The following is a 16,178-nucleotide window of genomic DNA, read 5'->3' as shown; positions in this document are numbered from 1 at the left end:
GCACAATTGCACTCATCTCACATGCTAGTAAAGTAGTGCTCAAAATTCTTTAAGCCAGGCTTCAACAGAACGTGAACCATGAACTTCCAGATGTTCAAGGTGGATTTAGAAAAGGCAGAGGAACCAGAGATCAAATTGCCAACCTCTGCTGGATCATCAAAAAAGCAAGAGAGTTCCAGAAAAACATCTACTTTTGCTTTATTGACTATGTCAAATTCTTTGACTGTGTGGATCACAACAAACTGTGGAAAATTCTTAAAGAAATGGGAATACCAGACCACCTTACCTGCCTCTTGAGAAATCTGTATTCAGGTCAGGAAGCAACAGTTCGAACTGGACATGGAACAACAGACTGGTTCCAAATAGGGAAAGTAGTATATCAAAGTTGTATATTGTCACCCTGCTTATTTAACTTATATGCAGAGTACATCATGTGAAATGTCAGACTGGGTGAAGCACAAGCAGGAATCAAGATTGCTGGAAGAAATATCAATAACCTCAGCTATGCAGATGACACCATCCTTATGGCAGAAAGCAAATAAGAACTAAAGAGCTTCTTGATGAAAATGTAGGCTTAAAGCTCAACATTCAGAAAACTAAGATCATGGCATCTGGTCCCATCACTTCATGGGAAATAGATGGGGAAACAGTGGAAACAGTGACAGACTTTATTTCTTGGGCTCCAAAATCACTACAGATGGTGACTGCAGCCATGAAATTAAAAGACCCTTGCTCCTTGGAAGAAAAGTTATGACCAACCTAGACAGCATATTAAAAAGCAGAGGCACTACTTTGCCAACAAAGGTCTGTCTAGTCAAGGCTATGGTTTTTTCAGTGGTTGTGTATGGATATGAGAGTTGGACTATAAAGAAAGCTGAGCACTGAAGAATTGATGCTTTTGAACTGTGGTGTTGGAGAAGACTCTTGAGAGTCCCTTGGACTGTGAGGAGATCCAACCAGTCCATCCTAAAGGAAATCAGTCCTGAATGTTCACTGGAAGGACTGATGCTAAAGCTGAAACTCCAATACTTTGGCCACCTGATGTGAACAGCTGACTCACAATGAGGGCTTCCTTGGCAGCTCAGATGATAAAGAATCTGCCTGCAATGCAGGAGACCAGGCTTTGATCCCTGGGTGAGGAAGATCCTCTGAAGAAGGGAATGGCTACCCATTCCGGTTTTCTTTCCTGGAGAATTTCATGGACAGAGGAGACTGGCAGGCCACAGTGGGGTTGTGATTATTGAATATTCAATACTGTTATTACTTCCTATTTTCTCTATCTCATATTTGATTGTTCAAAATTCTCAATTCTCAGTGTAATTTCTTTTAAAACATTTGTAGAAGTGCAGACAACCTACCAAGTAATTTTGAAAACTAGAATTTTTGAAACCATAAATTTAACAGCCCCCTGAAGTATTTTATATTTAAGTTGGTTTAACTTTTACAGTTATTTATTTTCCCCATGACCACAAAGAATTTCTTGTTTAAAGCTGGAAAGTCATCTGGTTCACAAAACAAACGTTGTAGCTTAAAAACACCCAGTCACTAATTAGGATTTCCATGTTCTGATGACCAGTCTCTTCCTCAACATAAATATCTTTTTTTATGGAAAAGTCATCATGGGAAGTAACATCACCAGCTGCTTGCCACAAACCCAGCATCTTACACAGAAAATGACTTGAGCTGTTCATGATACAACTTAGGAAGCTAGTTTCAAATTAGCTTAATTACTAGAGGAAGCCAGAATGCTTCAGACAATTGCTAACATGTGTTTTGTCATCCTGAAGAGAGGTAGCCAAGGAAATAGAAAAAAAATGCCATTTTTACAATGAATATGATTTGTAGGTACATTGGCAGCCCGCCTGTGACAGAGACATCGATTCAAAAGCTTATTCAATCACGAAAGCATTCATTGTTAAATAATGAACTTACCCATGCTAATAACTGTTCTTGGATATTAATAGTAGTTAAAAATGTCTGGAGAGAAATGCGCGAAGCCTGGGAGGATACAGCATTTGTAGGGCTCTCTCTAAAAACAAGGACACAAATTTCCAAAACAAACAAGGTTTTAAAGTGACTGCTCATGTAGAATGAGAAAATTAATCACCACAACTCTTGAATTTTAAAAGATCAACTACTGCAAAATCCCCAAAGTAAAAAAGTTAATATTCTTATTAATGAATTTCTGGATAAACTCTATAATTCTTTTCTTTCTCTTTCAAAGTTTTGGTGGCACACACTTTGTACTTTTCCGTAGGATGATACTTTTGTAATATCTTATTTTCTAGAGAGAAGAGAAATCTAGCACATCTGATTGAAAGTTGTTTTTATTGTTGATAAGATCCATAAAACATGCAGCTTTGCGACAGACATTCTTGCTCTTTGAAGCGCCACTGCAGGTTTCTAGGCTACCAACACAGGAAAATCAAATAAATTTCATATTGTGTGATTCCCATCAAGAAAACAAAAAGAAAAAAATGTGCACTGTATTGATAAGGCAGTATATGTACAATTACAAAGTACATTCCTGATAGGATAAAAATTCCACTTAATTCGATGTTTTTGAGAATTAAATTACAGGTTTTCATTTCTGATGATTGAAAATGTTTCCTGCAGACTGGCCTCTGGCTCTGCATTTCAAATCTTATTCCTCTCTGGGGCTGACGCCACATACTTCTGAGGCTGGTTATTGTAGGGCATGGTCAATTTTACATGATTACTGGTCCTGTCTTTATGCTGAGATTTTGGGTGAGTTGGTCCAATGGAAGGAGTATTCTGGGATGGCTGGCAATAAACTGTTGCAGAAGAGACTGTAAATCACGTAAATAAATCCCATTAACTGTACATTGAAAGCAGTCCCATTCATTTCCGCTTCTCCTTAGTGGGGTCTGCTTCTCCATCATGCAGTGTTATCTCTGGTGAGAAAAATAAGACTGAGTTCCAGTGGAAAGAAGAGTCAGTGATTTTAATTTATTGTGGTGAAAGCATCTTTCTTTCTACATTTTATAAAAACACAGGAAGCTGTTGCTGGGCCCCTTCCAGGAAATGGCCTTCCCAAGTAGGGGTCTGGAGTTTCAACTTCCTTAGCTGGGCACATCTGCCTCTGTCTGAGAGAATCTTATCCTGCAAAGATGTGTCAAGCCAAACAAATAAATGAGCCTGCAAAGGAAGAACAATAAAATTACCAGGGAAGAAATATTTGAAATGATAAAACATGCTTTGAAACAAACATGATGTTACAGAAACACCAAGTATTTTTATTCTGTAACAACACAGATGTAAATACACTTTTGGTGTTTGTGCTGAAAACCCTGAGATTCAAGTTACACATCATCTTATTCATAGAGCAGTTTGCTTGTGTGAAAGTTGGCTTGAAGATATGGATTTCCCATTAAACGATGTTATCAAAGTGGGAAAAAAAAAATGTAAACCACTACAGTCAAGACTATTTTCAGCTTCATGCCAAGAAATGAGATAGCAATTCTACTCTCTGGGGTGTTTAATACCTTCGGGCACTGGGGTCCAAAAGTACGATAGTTTGGCAAGTGTTTATGGTCTGAAAGAAAGATGTGGTATATATGTGTGCCCGTGTGAACAGTTCTCTTTTTTTAGATTTGTTAAAGAAGAATTATTCAATTTTAGAAAATGACTTATCTAAGATTTTTAATACCTGAGTGAATTTAATATAAAATTGTCATGACTGTATATAAGCATGTCAATGCATATTGACAAAGTAGATGGGATTCTAAGCACATATTCAACTTTGGAAAAGTGTGGATAAAATGATCAGCCAGTGGAGTTTAGACATTATAATTTGAATACTGAGGAAAAAATTAGTAAGAATAGTTAGATAGCATCTATTAATGTTTGAGAAAATGCATTAAATAAAAAATACTAGGTATAATTCACTTGAATTCAAAATCCATTCACATTAGTATAGATTCAACATTAATTTGTTAATAAAAGTAAAGGATATCTAGAGAATGCTTAAAGTATCTGAAATTAGGTTAATGGTAAAAAAGCGTTTTTAAAGGGGAAGCATGAACACTTGTCACCCTCTGTTCATATTTGATTGCGTGGATGGAGGTTCTTGGGAATGGCAATTATCAAAAATTAAAAGGGATTAGCCTTAAAGACGGAGAAGGCAATGGCACCCCACTCCAGTACTCTTGCCTGGAAAATCCCATGGATGGAGGAGCCTGGTGGGCTGCAGTCCATGGGGTCGCGAAGAGTCGGACACGACTGAGTGACTTCATTTTCACGTTTCACTTTCATGCATTGGAGAAGGAAATGGCAACCCACTCCAGTGTTCTGGCCTGGAGAATCCCAGGGACGGGGGAGCCTGGTGGGCTGCCGTCTCTGGGGTCGCACAGAGTCGGACATGACTGAAGCGGCTTAGCAGCAGCAGCAGCAGCAGCCTTAAAGGAGTTCAGGAGTTTCAGAATGCCCTTTCAAGCATAAAACCTGTACTTATAAAGTTATCTTTATAGGAGCAAGCTCAAGGTTCTTATGAAATATCTAGAATAGAGATTTTATTTGGAAGTTATATATAAATTTGTATTTAATAGCATTTCTATTACTGTATATTTCATTGTTCTTATTAGAGTTATATATTGCAAACATTTAAGGATCTTTTCATGGAAGCTCCATATAGATAACCCCATATAGATATTCCTCTCCAGTTTATCTCAGTGAGCAGTACAAAAATCATCCCTTTGTGCATGGGCCTTGAAGGTATAAATGTTGAGGAAGTGTTTCTTGGTGATATGACCTCAGTTCCTGCTGCATTCTGAGGAGTCTCTGTCTGCTTCCTCATCTGTAGAGTAAGGATAATGATGGGACTGCTCTCATTCTGTAGCTTCTAGGATGAAATGAATTAAGACACAGAGAGGATTTAGAACAGAACCTGGCACATAACAGCATGAAAACATGAGATTACTGATGTGATTTTATCTTTTCTATAAACCTGCTAGCTGAGATTTTGCTTTCCAAGTCCGAGAGTTTGGACAATGCAAACTATAAGTATATTTAATGGCCTTTCCCAATGCACGTGGAAATTATATTCACTTCTTGCTGAGCGAAATGCCTGTACTGAACTCATTTCATATTCTTTTCACCTAGCACAGTCCTTGGCAGATAGCAATTGCTCAATAAAGAAACATTTGATTTATGAATGAAGGGGAAAAGAAAGAGGGATTGTATTTAAACTAAGAAAAAATATTGGGCCATAGGCAGACAACATCTGCCATACCCTTCTGGATGCCTACATTGGTATCCAACTGACAGTTCCTGCATTTGGTTATTTTCTGGATAGTTGTGCTTCGATAGATGGGTGAGAATGGTCAATGTACTAAAGTCCGCGTTTGTTCCCCGCAGCGAAAGAAGTTCATCATCACAAGCAGCATCACTGGGAAAAAGCACACATTTGTCACTGATTCAGTCAAGACCTGTAAATATCTGCTGGGCCTGTGCTGCGCCCAGCATGGCTTTAATGCTCAGATGAGTTCTCCTGGAGTTATGAGTGGTGAGTACACACTGCGTTCTCAACCTAAAGCTAGCTGGGCTTGAAGGCTGGGTGTATCATGTTTACTGTTGAGCTCTCACCATTATTTCCTATTCATTTATAAAAGGGAGCAATATAATGTAGTGCTTTCACCATTCGTATTCCCAGAGTGGTCTCTGTGTGTGCATCACCTGGGAGCCAGCTAGGAAGGCAGAGTCTCAGGCCCCCAAATCAGAATCTGCCCTTGTAAAAGAACCCAGGTGATCTGGACGCAGATGAACCCCAGGCTTGGAATGTGGACCCTGGAGTCCAGCAGACTCAGAGCTATGCCAGTTACTAGCTGCGTGACTTTGAACACTCACTTGCCCTTCTGGGCCTCGGTGTCCTCAACTGAGCAACTGCCCATCCAGCAGGTTCGTGCTGTGCCCCAACAGGACAGGCCGTGCTGTTCTCACTCATCTAGAATGAATGTCGGATGTTCATGGCTCCACGTGACTCGTTACGGCAGCTCTTGCTTGTGGGGGTTTTGTTTGTTGTTCAGTCGCTCAGTCGTGTCCGACTCTCTGTGACCCCATAGACTGCAGCATGCCAAGGGGTTTTGTTCGGCACCAGTCAATTCACAGGGGAGCTGCATCACTGGGTCCTGGCATCCCGGGGTTGGGGGTCAAATAGGAAACAAAATTGTTGAGCATTCAGATGCAGAACCAAATACAGAAAATAAAAGTGGCCTATTATTTTCAGCAAAACCAAACAAATATATAAATATGTCTTTGAAGTCACAGACTAGCATTTCTATGATGTTTCCAGGGAGCTAGAAATAATGAATGTAAATTACGTTTTACCTCCTATTGCTAAAATAAAGTGTGAGACATCATCCGTATCTATTTTATTGCCTGATATCAATGAACATAAAATATTTATAAAGACTCCATGGGCTTACTAGCAAAATTAGTCCTTTTAAGCCTGTCTTGCTCATAATACACTGTTTTCTCAAACTACAGATTTGATCATAATAGGAATTTTGGGGAATCTAATATTTGCATGGCCTCTACTTGCCATGCTCTTCCAGGCTCAGACAACCAAGATAAGTCTGATTCTCCAAGAATAAGTTCAAGGACAATCCGCTCCTTGCAGTCCTTGCCAGTTAACTGCCTCTGTGCTCCCTTCCCAGATGGAGCTGACTGCTTCTTCTTTCATGCAGGCTCCACCTTCTCACGTGTGGTATTCAGCCCCTTGGATTTGTGGATGTGTCTGCCTCCACTTTTCAGTGAGCTGGGAGTTCCCAGAGGGTAGGGAGAGGGTCCCCGCCTTTACTGTTCCAACATGAAACAGAGGTGTATCAAGTGAGATGGTTGATATTAACACACGTTTTTTGAATGAATGGATGGATAATTGGTGTGGAAATACAATCATTTAATTAATTGTGCCTCTATTTTGATTTTATATTTGGTTTTCAGTTTCCAATATCATAAATAATATTGCAGCAAACATCAGTGGAAGAAAAACTTTTTTGTATCTTGTATTATTTCTTTAAGCTAGATTTCATTTAAATCTGGGATACAAAGGCAGGGGCACTTTTAGGGCTTCTGCGGGTTTTCTGAGCACCATTCCCATGCCCAGTATCACTGTGCCTGTTTCATTGCATCTTTGCTGGAAGAGATAGCTTCATGTTTATCTTTGCTCATTTATGGGGAGAGATGATTCCTTGGTGTTGTTTCACTTGGCATTTCTTTGACTGTTGGGAAGTTGGACATTTTCCAAATGTTTCTTAGTCATTCTTCTGTGAATTGTCTCAACAAGCATATTACTTAATAGTTATATTTGAGTCCCTGGGGCGAGAGAAAAATCACCGAGCCTCTACAAGTGCATAAATTCAGGGTTAAATCAGAGAGAATCTGTCAGCATCGCAGAGGGGGACCACAGGCCTTTTCTCGTCCTTTCAGACAGATGGCCGAAAGCTTCAGGGGTACCTGTGGCCCTTCCACAAGCTTGTGGCTGTCAGACTCCACAGACCTGCAGTGACCAGCTGCCGTCCTGCCCTAGTTCCCTTCTCCATTTCCTTGTGGCTTCCTCTCTGGTGCACCAATGCTCTCCATCTTCTGCTGGGGACAGAACTCTGCTGGGAATCCAGGCCCTTCGTGTACTCCTCTGCTACCTTCTGGAGCCTTCCTCTCTTGGGCACACCTCTTCTTCCTGTACCGCCAACCTCTGTACATAGGGTTCTTTGAAATCCACAAAACCTTTTTGAGCTGAATCCCTGTCATCACTTTCTTTCTCTACAGTGTCTCCCTGTGAGTATTAAACATCCACCATAATTAAGGCTACGGTCACTCTCCCCTTAGACCTTGGCAATCAGAGGGGGCTGGACACGCCTCAGATGAATCTCCCGTGCTGTTTTTATCTCCACGTCCTCGGTACATCCATTTTCTGGTATGGGCTGTAAAGTCAGCTGAGTGAGTCTTGCTCTACCACCTACAAGCCCTGGGGACCTTGAGCAAATTGTCAACTCTCTCTTAGACTCACTTTTCCTCATCTATAAAGTGGGTATAATAATATCTAACCCACAGGGTTCTTGTGAGGATTAAATGAGACAATACAGATAACATGCTTACCACTGTGCCTGGCATGTGATAAGCACACAGGATGGGTAGGCTGCTAGTGTGGATATTACTATCATTGCTGCTATATCATATTCAAATTGCGTTTAGTCTTCTTTTCTTCCTTGCCTGTTGTTGTTCAGTCGCTAAGTCGTGTCTGACTCTTTTGCACCCCATCTGCCCATGGGACTTCCCAGGCAAGAATACTGGGGTGGGTTGCCATTTCCTTCTCCATCTCCCTTGCCTACTGTACGTGAATGATGGTACTGAATGCCTCCTAGACACAGAATGTTCCCCCAAAATATTTTTTAAAGGCTACATTGGGACTTCTCTGGCAGTCCAGTGGTTAAGATTCCTGCAGGTGGTGCAAGATTGATCCCTGGTCAGGGAATTAAGATCCCACATGCCATGTTGCGAGGCCAAAAAAAAAAAAAGAGCTGCCTTTTTCGGTGGGTGCAGTACTGACAATGAACCGGGCCCTTGTGCATCAGGGGGATTGTCCACCAGAGGAAATAAATGCCCACGGACAAGCTCTCCCTGAAGGCACCTCACTGCTTTAGATATGCGTGCAGGCACACGCTCACACACGGCTGGAGCCACACCGGGGCCACGTGCTGAGCATTCTTTTCTTCTGGGTCGTAACAGGGTCGTGCCATTGGTTGATAGTCAGAACATAGTCATCATTTTCTTTTTTCAAATTACAAACTGGGCTTTGTATAAATTCTAGTTAAGTTAAGGAATCTATCTGTCAAATCCAGTTTCTTACGAATGAAGTGGTGAGAGTCACTCACATTCCTGGGCTCACGTTAGGGATTTCATCAAAATCATTTGTTACCTCTTTCTGTAAGAAGGGAGGGAGGGCGTTGTTAAAACTGGAAGACAACACATCTGATCTATTCATATTTCAGGAAATCGGATCTTAAATCTTAGTAGTAAGGAAACTAAGCTGTGTAGAGATGAAAGATTATGTTCCACAGTGCAGAGAGGAATCTTGGGAGCTCAGGTAATCTGCAGACCTATTTGTTAACGTTTGGAGAATGGTTTGTAAAGGCAGCGAGCAGAACGGGTGGAGGCAGTTAATTTTACACAAGGCTCTGCTGGCGCTGTGACGCTGCCGTGAACTGTGCCTCAAAGTCCTTCAGCTGCCGGGGCAGGGAGGGCATCCCGTCTCTTCCTACCTGTGTGTCTGAGTTTTCTTTCCTTAGTGAGTGCTAACTAGGCAGACTTGGCATTCTCAGGGCTCATCACAGCAGCTCCAAGAGCCAGCATGAGGAAAAATAGGTCCCTCCCTGCAGACAAAGTAAAGCCAGGACAGCACCTGGGGCCTGTGATGTGTTGCTGCCATGAGAGTGATGGAACCAGCATCATTCTTGTGGGTATTTATGTTTATCTGTTTCTGCCACATTTCAGACTTCGATAAGTGTGTGCAAATGGCCAGTCTGAGTCTTGCACACCTGGCCCAGTCCAACCAACTCACTTGGATTCAGAGACTGTCGTGCTCAGAAAATGCGCTGTTCATACCCGGGCTGGAGGATGCCGCGGGGGGCCTGCTGCGCAGGTCACTGGATAACTTCACCATGGACACCAGCAAGGGGACAAGGGCCCAAGGACTCAGAGGCAGGTGGGTTTGACACGTCTGCTCTCTGGGCCTGAACCGCCGTGTACTTGGTGCTCTGGAGCAATCCCTACGTGAAGACCTTGTTTAAAGGAGGTCAGATGTCTCAGGGAAGTACGCGTTCATTGGGTAATTACCAATTAATTCCACAGAGATTTCCCGAAGGCTGTCTGTGGGCCAAATCTATGCTAAATACTCTAAGGCCGATATCTCGTGTCCCCCTGCTATGCTGCTCTATCTTTTGGCGGAGAAAGAGCTAGGTGATGATACGAAATTGATGAGGACAAAATAAACAAGTTGTAGTAGCCTTTTCGGGTTTGTCATGAACCAGGTACTGTTCTAAACACTGTACCCATCAAAGACTTTAGCCTTCACAACCCTACAAAGTAGTTTCTATTTTCTCCCATTTGGGGACTTGAACACACACAACTGGCCCCGGAATCTGCACTCCTAACTGCTACACTACCGCTGCTTTCTTTGTTGATGAATCACTTGTGATTTAATTTGCAAAATAATGAGCTTATCAACATAACTCTACAGTATAACACAATGATCCATAAATTTTAAAATAGCCTATCAGCTGGATTGCACTAACATGGTGCAATAAAAATACCACAGATTCACAGGCAGCATGTGATGTTATAGGAGCAATGAAGATGTTACAGGAGCTGTTCTTTGGAATGAGTTATACATCTGTTTCAGCAAGAGGAAAGGGTGGTTGATTTGGATTGTGATGCATATATTATATCTTAAAGCAATTCATAGAAAATTATGGCTCCCAATCTGTTGATGCAAATATGCATCACCATATACTGCAAACCCAGTCAGTAATGATGAAGCCAAACTATCTATTACTGTGTAACGAACAACTCCAAAGCACAGTGGCTTAAAATAACAAGCATTGTGTTATTCTATTTCACACTTTTCTGGGTTACAAATTTAAGGCAGGGCTTGGCTGGCTGATTCTTCTCCTCTTGATGGTACTCATCTGAACTGGTCTGACGCCTCCAAGACTGTGTTATTTACATGCCCAGCCCGCTGCTGGGGATGACTGGGACGGTGAGCTCAGCTCATCTGATAGATTAAAAGCTCAAAGAAGCCATGACTGACTTGAGGCCATCTGAGAATGCTTTGACTGCAAGATACCCTTCCAGTGACCTGCTAGTGAAAGGTTGTTGTTGAATCACGTGAATACACTGGGATTCTTGGCCCCTGGAGGAGAAGAATTCAATCTGGGGCCAGAGACTAGGCTTGATTGCTCAGAGCTTTTGTGTAATAAAGTTTTATTAAAGTATAAAGGAGATAGAGAAAGCTTCTGACATAGGCATCAGAAGGGGGCAGAAAGAGTACCCGCTTGCTAGTGTTAACAATGAAGTTATATAATCCAAAGAATGTCTGGAGGTTGTAAAGACCTCCCATAATTTACATTTTAAGATAACAGAATTAGCCAGAAGGTTTAATCCAGAGACTGTCCTCAGGCAGGATACATTATTGTTATATAATCCTAAGGAATGTGGAGAAAGAAAAAAAGTTTGTCTTTTCTTCCTCCTTGAGAATTCCAGACCCCTCTCTCCTTGGGGACCCCTAGACTCCTTATCAACCTGCCTAGGAACTGACTCTCTCACTAGTGGACATGCCCATGAGGGGACTGGCAACATTGCATGGCAGCTGGCCTTCTCAATCGAAAGCTGAATCAGAGTCCTCAGTAATCTCCTCTACTTTTAGTTTATGAATGCCAGGTTTTCACAACCCTTAATGACTCACATCAGTCAGTCAGTCAGTTCAGTTGCTCAGTCGTGTTCGACTCTTTGTGACCCCATGAAATGCAGCACGCCAGGCCTCCCTGTCCATCACCAACTCCCGAAGTTTACCCAAACTCATGTCCATTGAGTCAGTGACGCCATTCAACCATCTCATCCTCTGTCGTCCCCTTCTTCTCCTGCCTTCAATCTTTCCAAGCATCAGGGTCTTTTCAGATGAGTCAGCTCTTTGCATGAGGTGGCCAAAGTATTGGAGTTTCAGCTTCAACATCAGTCCTTCCAATGAACACCCAGGATTGATTTCCTTTAGGATGGACTGGTTGGATCTCCTTGCAGTCCAAGGGACTCTCAAGAGTCTTCTCCAACACCACAGTTCAAAAGCATCAATTCTTCGATGCTCAGCTTTCTTTATAGTCCAACTCTTACATCCATACATGACCACTGGAAAAACCATAGCCTTGACTAGACGAACCTTTGTTGACAAAGTAATGTCTCTGATTTTTAATATGCTGTCTAGGTTGGTCATAACTTTCCTTCCAAGGAGTAAGTGTCTTTTAATTTCATGGCTGCAGTCACCATTTGCAATGATTTTGGAGCCCCCAAAAATAAAGTCTGACACTGTTTCCACCGTTTCTCCATCTATTTGCTATGAACTGATAGGACTGGATGCCATGATCTTCGTTTTCTGAATGTTGTGCTTTAAGCCTACTTTTTCACTCTCCTTTTTCACTTTCATCAAGAGGCTCTTTAGTTTTTCTTCACTTTCTGCTGTAAGGATGGTGTCATCTGCATATCTGAGGTTATTGATACTTCTCCTGGCAATCTTGATTCCAGCTTGTGCTTCTTCCAGCCCAGTGTTTCTCATGATGTACTCTGCATATAAGTTAAATAAGCAGGGTGACAATATACAGCCTTGATGTACTGCTTTTCCTATTTGGAACCAGTCTGTTGTTCCATGTCCAGTTCTAATTGTTGCTTCCTGACCTGCATACAGGTTTCTCAAAAGGCAGGTCAGGTTGTCTGGTATTCCCATCTCTTTCATCAGAGGTTACTGATAACTTTCCATAAAAAGGGAATAACCAGATTAGCCTTTGATGGCATCTATAGATCTGCTGACCGATAGAGCATGGGACCACCACACATACTCTGAATGGTGGGAAGTTGCCTCCCAGGGGCCTCTTGTCAAAACTTGTTGTCTTTTCCCACAGCCCCTGCCTTGGCCGCGAGCAGCTGGATCGCCTCTGTTTGATTCAGAAGTCAACAACTTGTGACCCTCTCTCTAGGCAGCCTGCTCAGAGCATATGTACAGGTACAGGCCAACCATCGGCCAAGCAGGGGTAAAGGAAGCCTTACACATTAAGCTTGCTTTCAGTCTTTTGCCATCACTTCATTTTGCTTCTCCAACAATGTTCACAGTCTTTTTGCTTTTCCATTAATCTCATAACTACTTATGGTTGAGAAGAGCCCTTGTTGTCCACCTTTGGCTTGGGCTGGGCACATTGATCTGAAATGTGTGAGCACTGGCCAGGATTCTGAGCACTCTGGTCCAGTGTGAGGAATACCTGCCATGGAGAGGCATGGTTAGAAAAATGCTTCATTCATTTTTGTTACAACTCTTCATGCAGTCCCAGAATATCATCTCCCACTACTTACCAGAAAGGGGATTCCCTGGGGGCTCAGATGGTAAAGAATTTGCCCACAGTGCGGGGGACCTGGGCTCAATCCCTGGAAAATTCCCTGGAGAAGAAAATGGCAACCCGGTCCAGTATTCTTGGCTGGAAAAGTCCATGGACCGAGGAGCCTGGCGGGCTACAGTCCAGGGGGTTGCAAAGAGTCAAACATGACTGAGCAACTCTCACTTTCACTTTCTCTTATCAGAAAACATACACAGGGCAGGCGGCCTCCCTCTTTGTCATATATCCTCTAGGAAGGTCCCCAGTGGGACATAAAGATTCCTGAGTCAGAGAAGATATTTATGTTATGAAGATATTTATATACATATTAATAAATATTAATATTTATATTATTTATGAGCATTAAGCCTGGGGGCTGGATCTGGAATACCACCAGGAGGCTCTTTACATGACCTGTGTGCCAGTCCCATTATGGTGCCCTGTGGGAGGGAGTGATGTGGAAATTGTTGAGGGGTGGGTTACCGTTTGGGGATTTTTCCATGTGTTCTGTGGTCAGCATTGGAATGCCCCTTAAGGCTCTGTCTTGAGTCCCCTGCAAGACCCAAGCTGGGGGCTAACTTGCAGGGTGCCTCCGCTGGACTTTGAGGCCACATCACCCCTGGTGGTGAGGGGCCAACAAGAGGAAGGCTTTGCTGTGTCATCTCTGTGCTCCAACTTTAGTTTTAGCTTTCATCGTCAGCAAGGTTGTACAGGCTCAGTTGCTCAGCCGTTTCCGACTCTTTGTGACCCCACAGACTGTAGTCTTCCAGGCTCCACTGTTCATGGGATTATCCAGACAAAAATACTGGAGTGGGTCGCCATTTTCTCCTGCAGGGGATCTTCTCGGCCCAGGGATCAAACCTATGTCTCCTGCATCTTCTGCATCAGCAGGCAGATTCTTTACCATTGTACTCCCTGGGAAGCCCTGTCAGCAAAGTCACCTCTGCTCAAATTCTGTCTTATCCTAAGACCAGTGCAGAAAAAGAACAGCTGTAATAAGTTGTGCAGGACAAGCGCATGGCCCACCTGCCTGCCTCTGCTTTGGATGAGCCGCCGCTGGCCCAGGGAGCTCATCTGGTGCGTGTCCCGTGGTCTGTGCCCAGTATTATGCTCGCGCCCATGCATGTGTGTGTGAAATGCTGTTCACACCCTTCGCATTACCTCTCAGAAATTTTGGGGAAAAGCACAATGTGTGGCTTTGTTTCCATATCTAGGATCACGAAATAACAGGAGAAGGAGCTTTATAGCTGAACCAGATGGAGAAATTGTGCATGTGACTCTGAGCCGGGACCCACACCGTGGTTTTGGTAAGAGGGCCCCCGGTAGAGGAGTCCCAGTCTCTCTCTCTCTGGGCAGAAAGGAGGTGTGTACCATCTTCCCTTTAGAGTTTCCTACTCCCTTTTCCTGCCTGTCCTCTTCCAATTTGCCTGTTTTCAGTGATCACTTCTTTTTCTTCCCTTTAAATATCCCTAATGAGTAATGGGACTTTGGGGACAAAAGTTTCTTTTTAGATCCTATAAGATTTTGGAGTGCGTATCTTGAAAATCTAAGAACAAGGTAGAAAAACAATTTTTCACCTAACACCATATCTTAGTATATTCAAATTCTTAGTGATGGAGAAGAATAGACAATATTTTTCACCTCTTACCATTTACCACATTTGAAGACCCCTAAGAACCTTATTATAACCTTGCAAGAAATAAGGCACTGAGAGAAAGTACTTGATTAAAAACCATCTTTTTCTTATCTCTGATTATGTACTGGAGCAAAATCCATGTACATTGATGGGCTTTAGCTGTGCTTCTGAAAGGGAGACCATATACTTTTCTCCATGTGTCATGGCAGAGTAGAAAGAGCTGTTTGAAGATCAGAGGGCCTAGGTACAAATATCAGCTGCATAATCTCAAGTAAATAACCCAACCTCTCTGAGCTGCAAAATCATCATCATCTTCTTTAATATAATTGGACTACAGGTTTTGTGATTAATGAGGGGGAAGATGTAGGCAAAGTCGATCCTGGCATCTTTATATCTTCTATTATACCTGGGGGACCAGCTGAAAAAGCCAAAAAGATCAAACCAGGTATGTCTTTTTAAATTGCCAGAGATGCTGCTTTAAGGAATTGCTCTTTTTCATTTTCTTGATGGGATGATTGAGATGTCTTATTCTTCCAGGAGGGCAGATACTAGCCCTGAATCGCATCAGTCTGGAGGGCTTCACATTCGATATGGCTGTTAGAATGATTCAGAATTCTCCTGACAACATAGAATTAATCATTTCTCAGTCAAAAGGTATGTCTTCCTCTGCTTTCAGAAGCTGGAGAGTCTTCTTTATTCTCAGGAGTGCATCTTTACCTTCTGGGACTGGGATTTTAAGTCATGGAGGTCTTGTTCATTACTTTCCCCGTGGTAATGGTTTTGGCACAAATCAATAAACTCCGCAATTTCAGGGCCAGCACAGGCTCTACCGTTGCTTGTCCTGCTGAACGGGAGAAGCCTGCCTTGGTTCTTTATCAGATGCAGCCGTTGCGTGTTTCGGTGCCAGTTTTCTTGCATGACAGGGAGGATCTGCTTTCTGTCACGCAAGTCCTTATTGAAAGTTGCTGCTGCGGGGTTTCTGCATAGCTGGGGGCATAGGTGTGGCAATCAAAAGGGAAGGAGACGGGGGTGGGGGCTACTCACATAACAAGCATTCTGTTCTTACTTCACCAAGGCTTAGCATGTTACAGATCAATCAAGAGAGTAAAGGTTTGTTTTTCTCTTTTTAAGATGTTTTTATTCATCCTTTAGATAACTATATGACTATCTACTATCAAAAAATGATATTACTATGTTTATCTGGGGCAGATTTAGTGGGGGCTTGATGGAAGTAATAGGGTGATATTAACATCTCTTTCCCTCCCAGTCACCTAGGCCCTCCACTGCTTTTTGGTTGGATGATCCTGTTTGCCAGCAGACTGCCTACAAAGCAAGGCTCACACTCGAGGAGCTTTGTATAATTCCCTCTCATGTACAGCAATGCTTCAAGCCAC

General features: G+C 42.7%; 1 protein-coding gene across 1 annotated transcript in view; it reads left to right on the top strand.

Moving 5' to 3' along the window:
• Positions 1–16,178, top strand: part of FRMPD2 (FERM and PDZ domain containing 2) — a 63,500-nt gene that overhangs the window by 30,477 nt on the left and 16,845 nt on the right. The window contains exons 14-19 of the mRNA XM_025284893.2: positions 5,377–5,524; positions 9,511–9,721; positions 12,684–12,784; positions 14,363–14,455; positions 15,122–15,229; positions 15,322–15,438. Of these exons, the coding sequence (XP_025140678.2) occupies positions 5,377–5,524; positions 9,511–9,721; positions 12,684–12,784; positions 14,363–14,455; positions 15,122–15,229; positions 15,322–15,438 (778 nt within the window). The remainder of the gene's footprint in view (positions 1–5,376; positions 5,525–9,510; positions 9,722–12,683; positions 12,785–14,362; positions 14,456–15,121; positions 15,230–15,321; positions 15,439–16,178) is intronic.

This window comes from Bubalus bubalis, chromosome 4, assembly GCF_019923935.1.
Source record: "Bubalus bubalis isolate 160015118507 breed Murrah chromosome 4, NDDB_SH_1, whole genome shotgun sequence".
Classification (NCBI taxonomy): domain Eukaryota; kingdom Metazoa; phylum Chordata; class Mammalia; order Artiodactyla; family Bovidae; genus Bubalus; species Bubalus bubalis.
The sequence above is the reverse complement of the archived record's forward strand: the minus strand, read 5'-3'. Positions and strand labels throughout refer to the sequence as shown.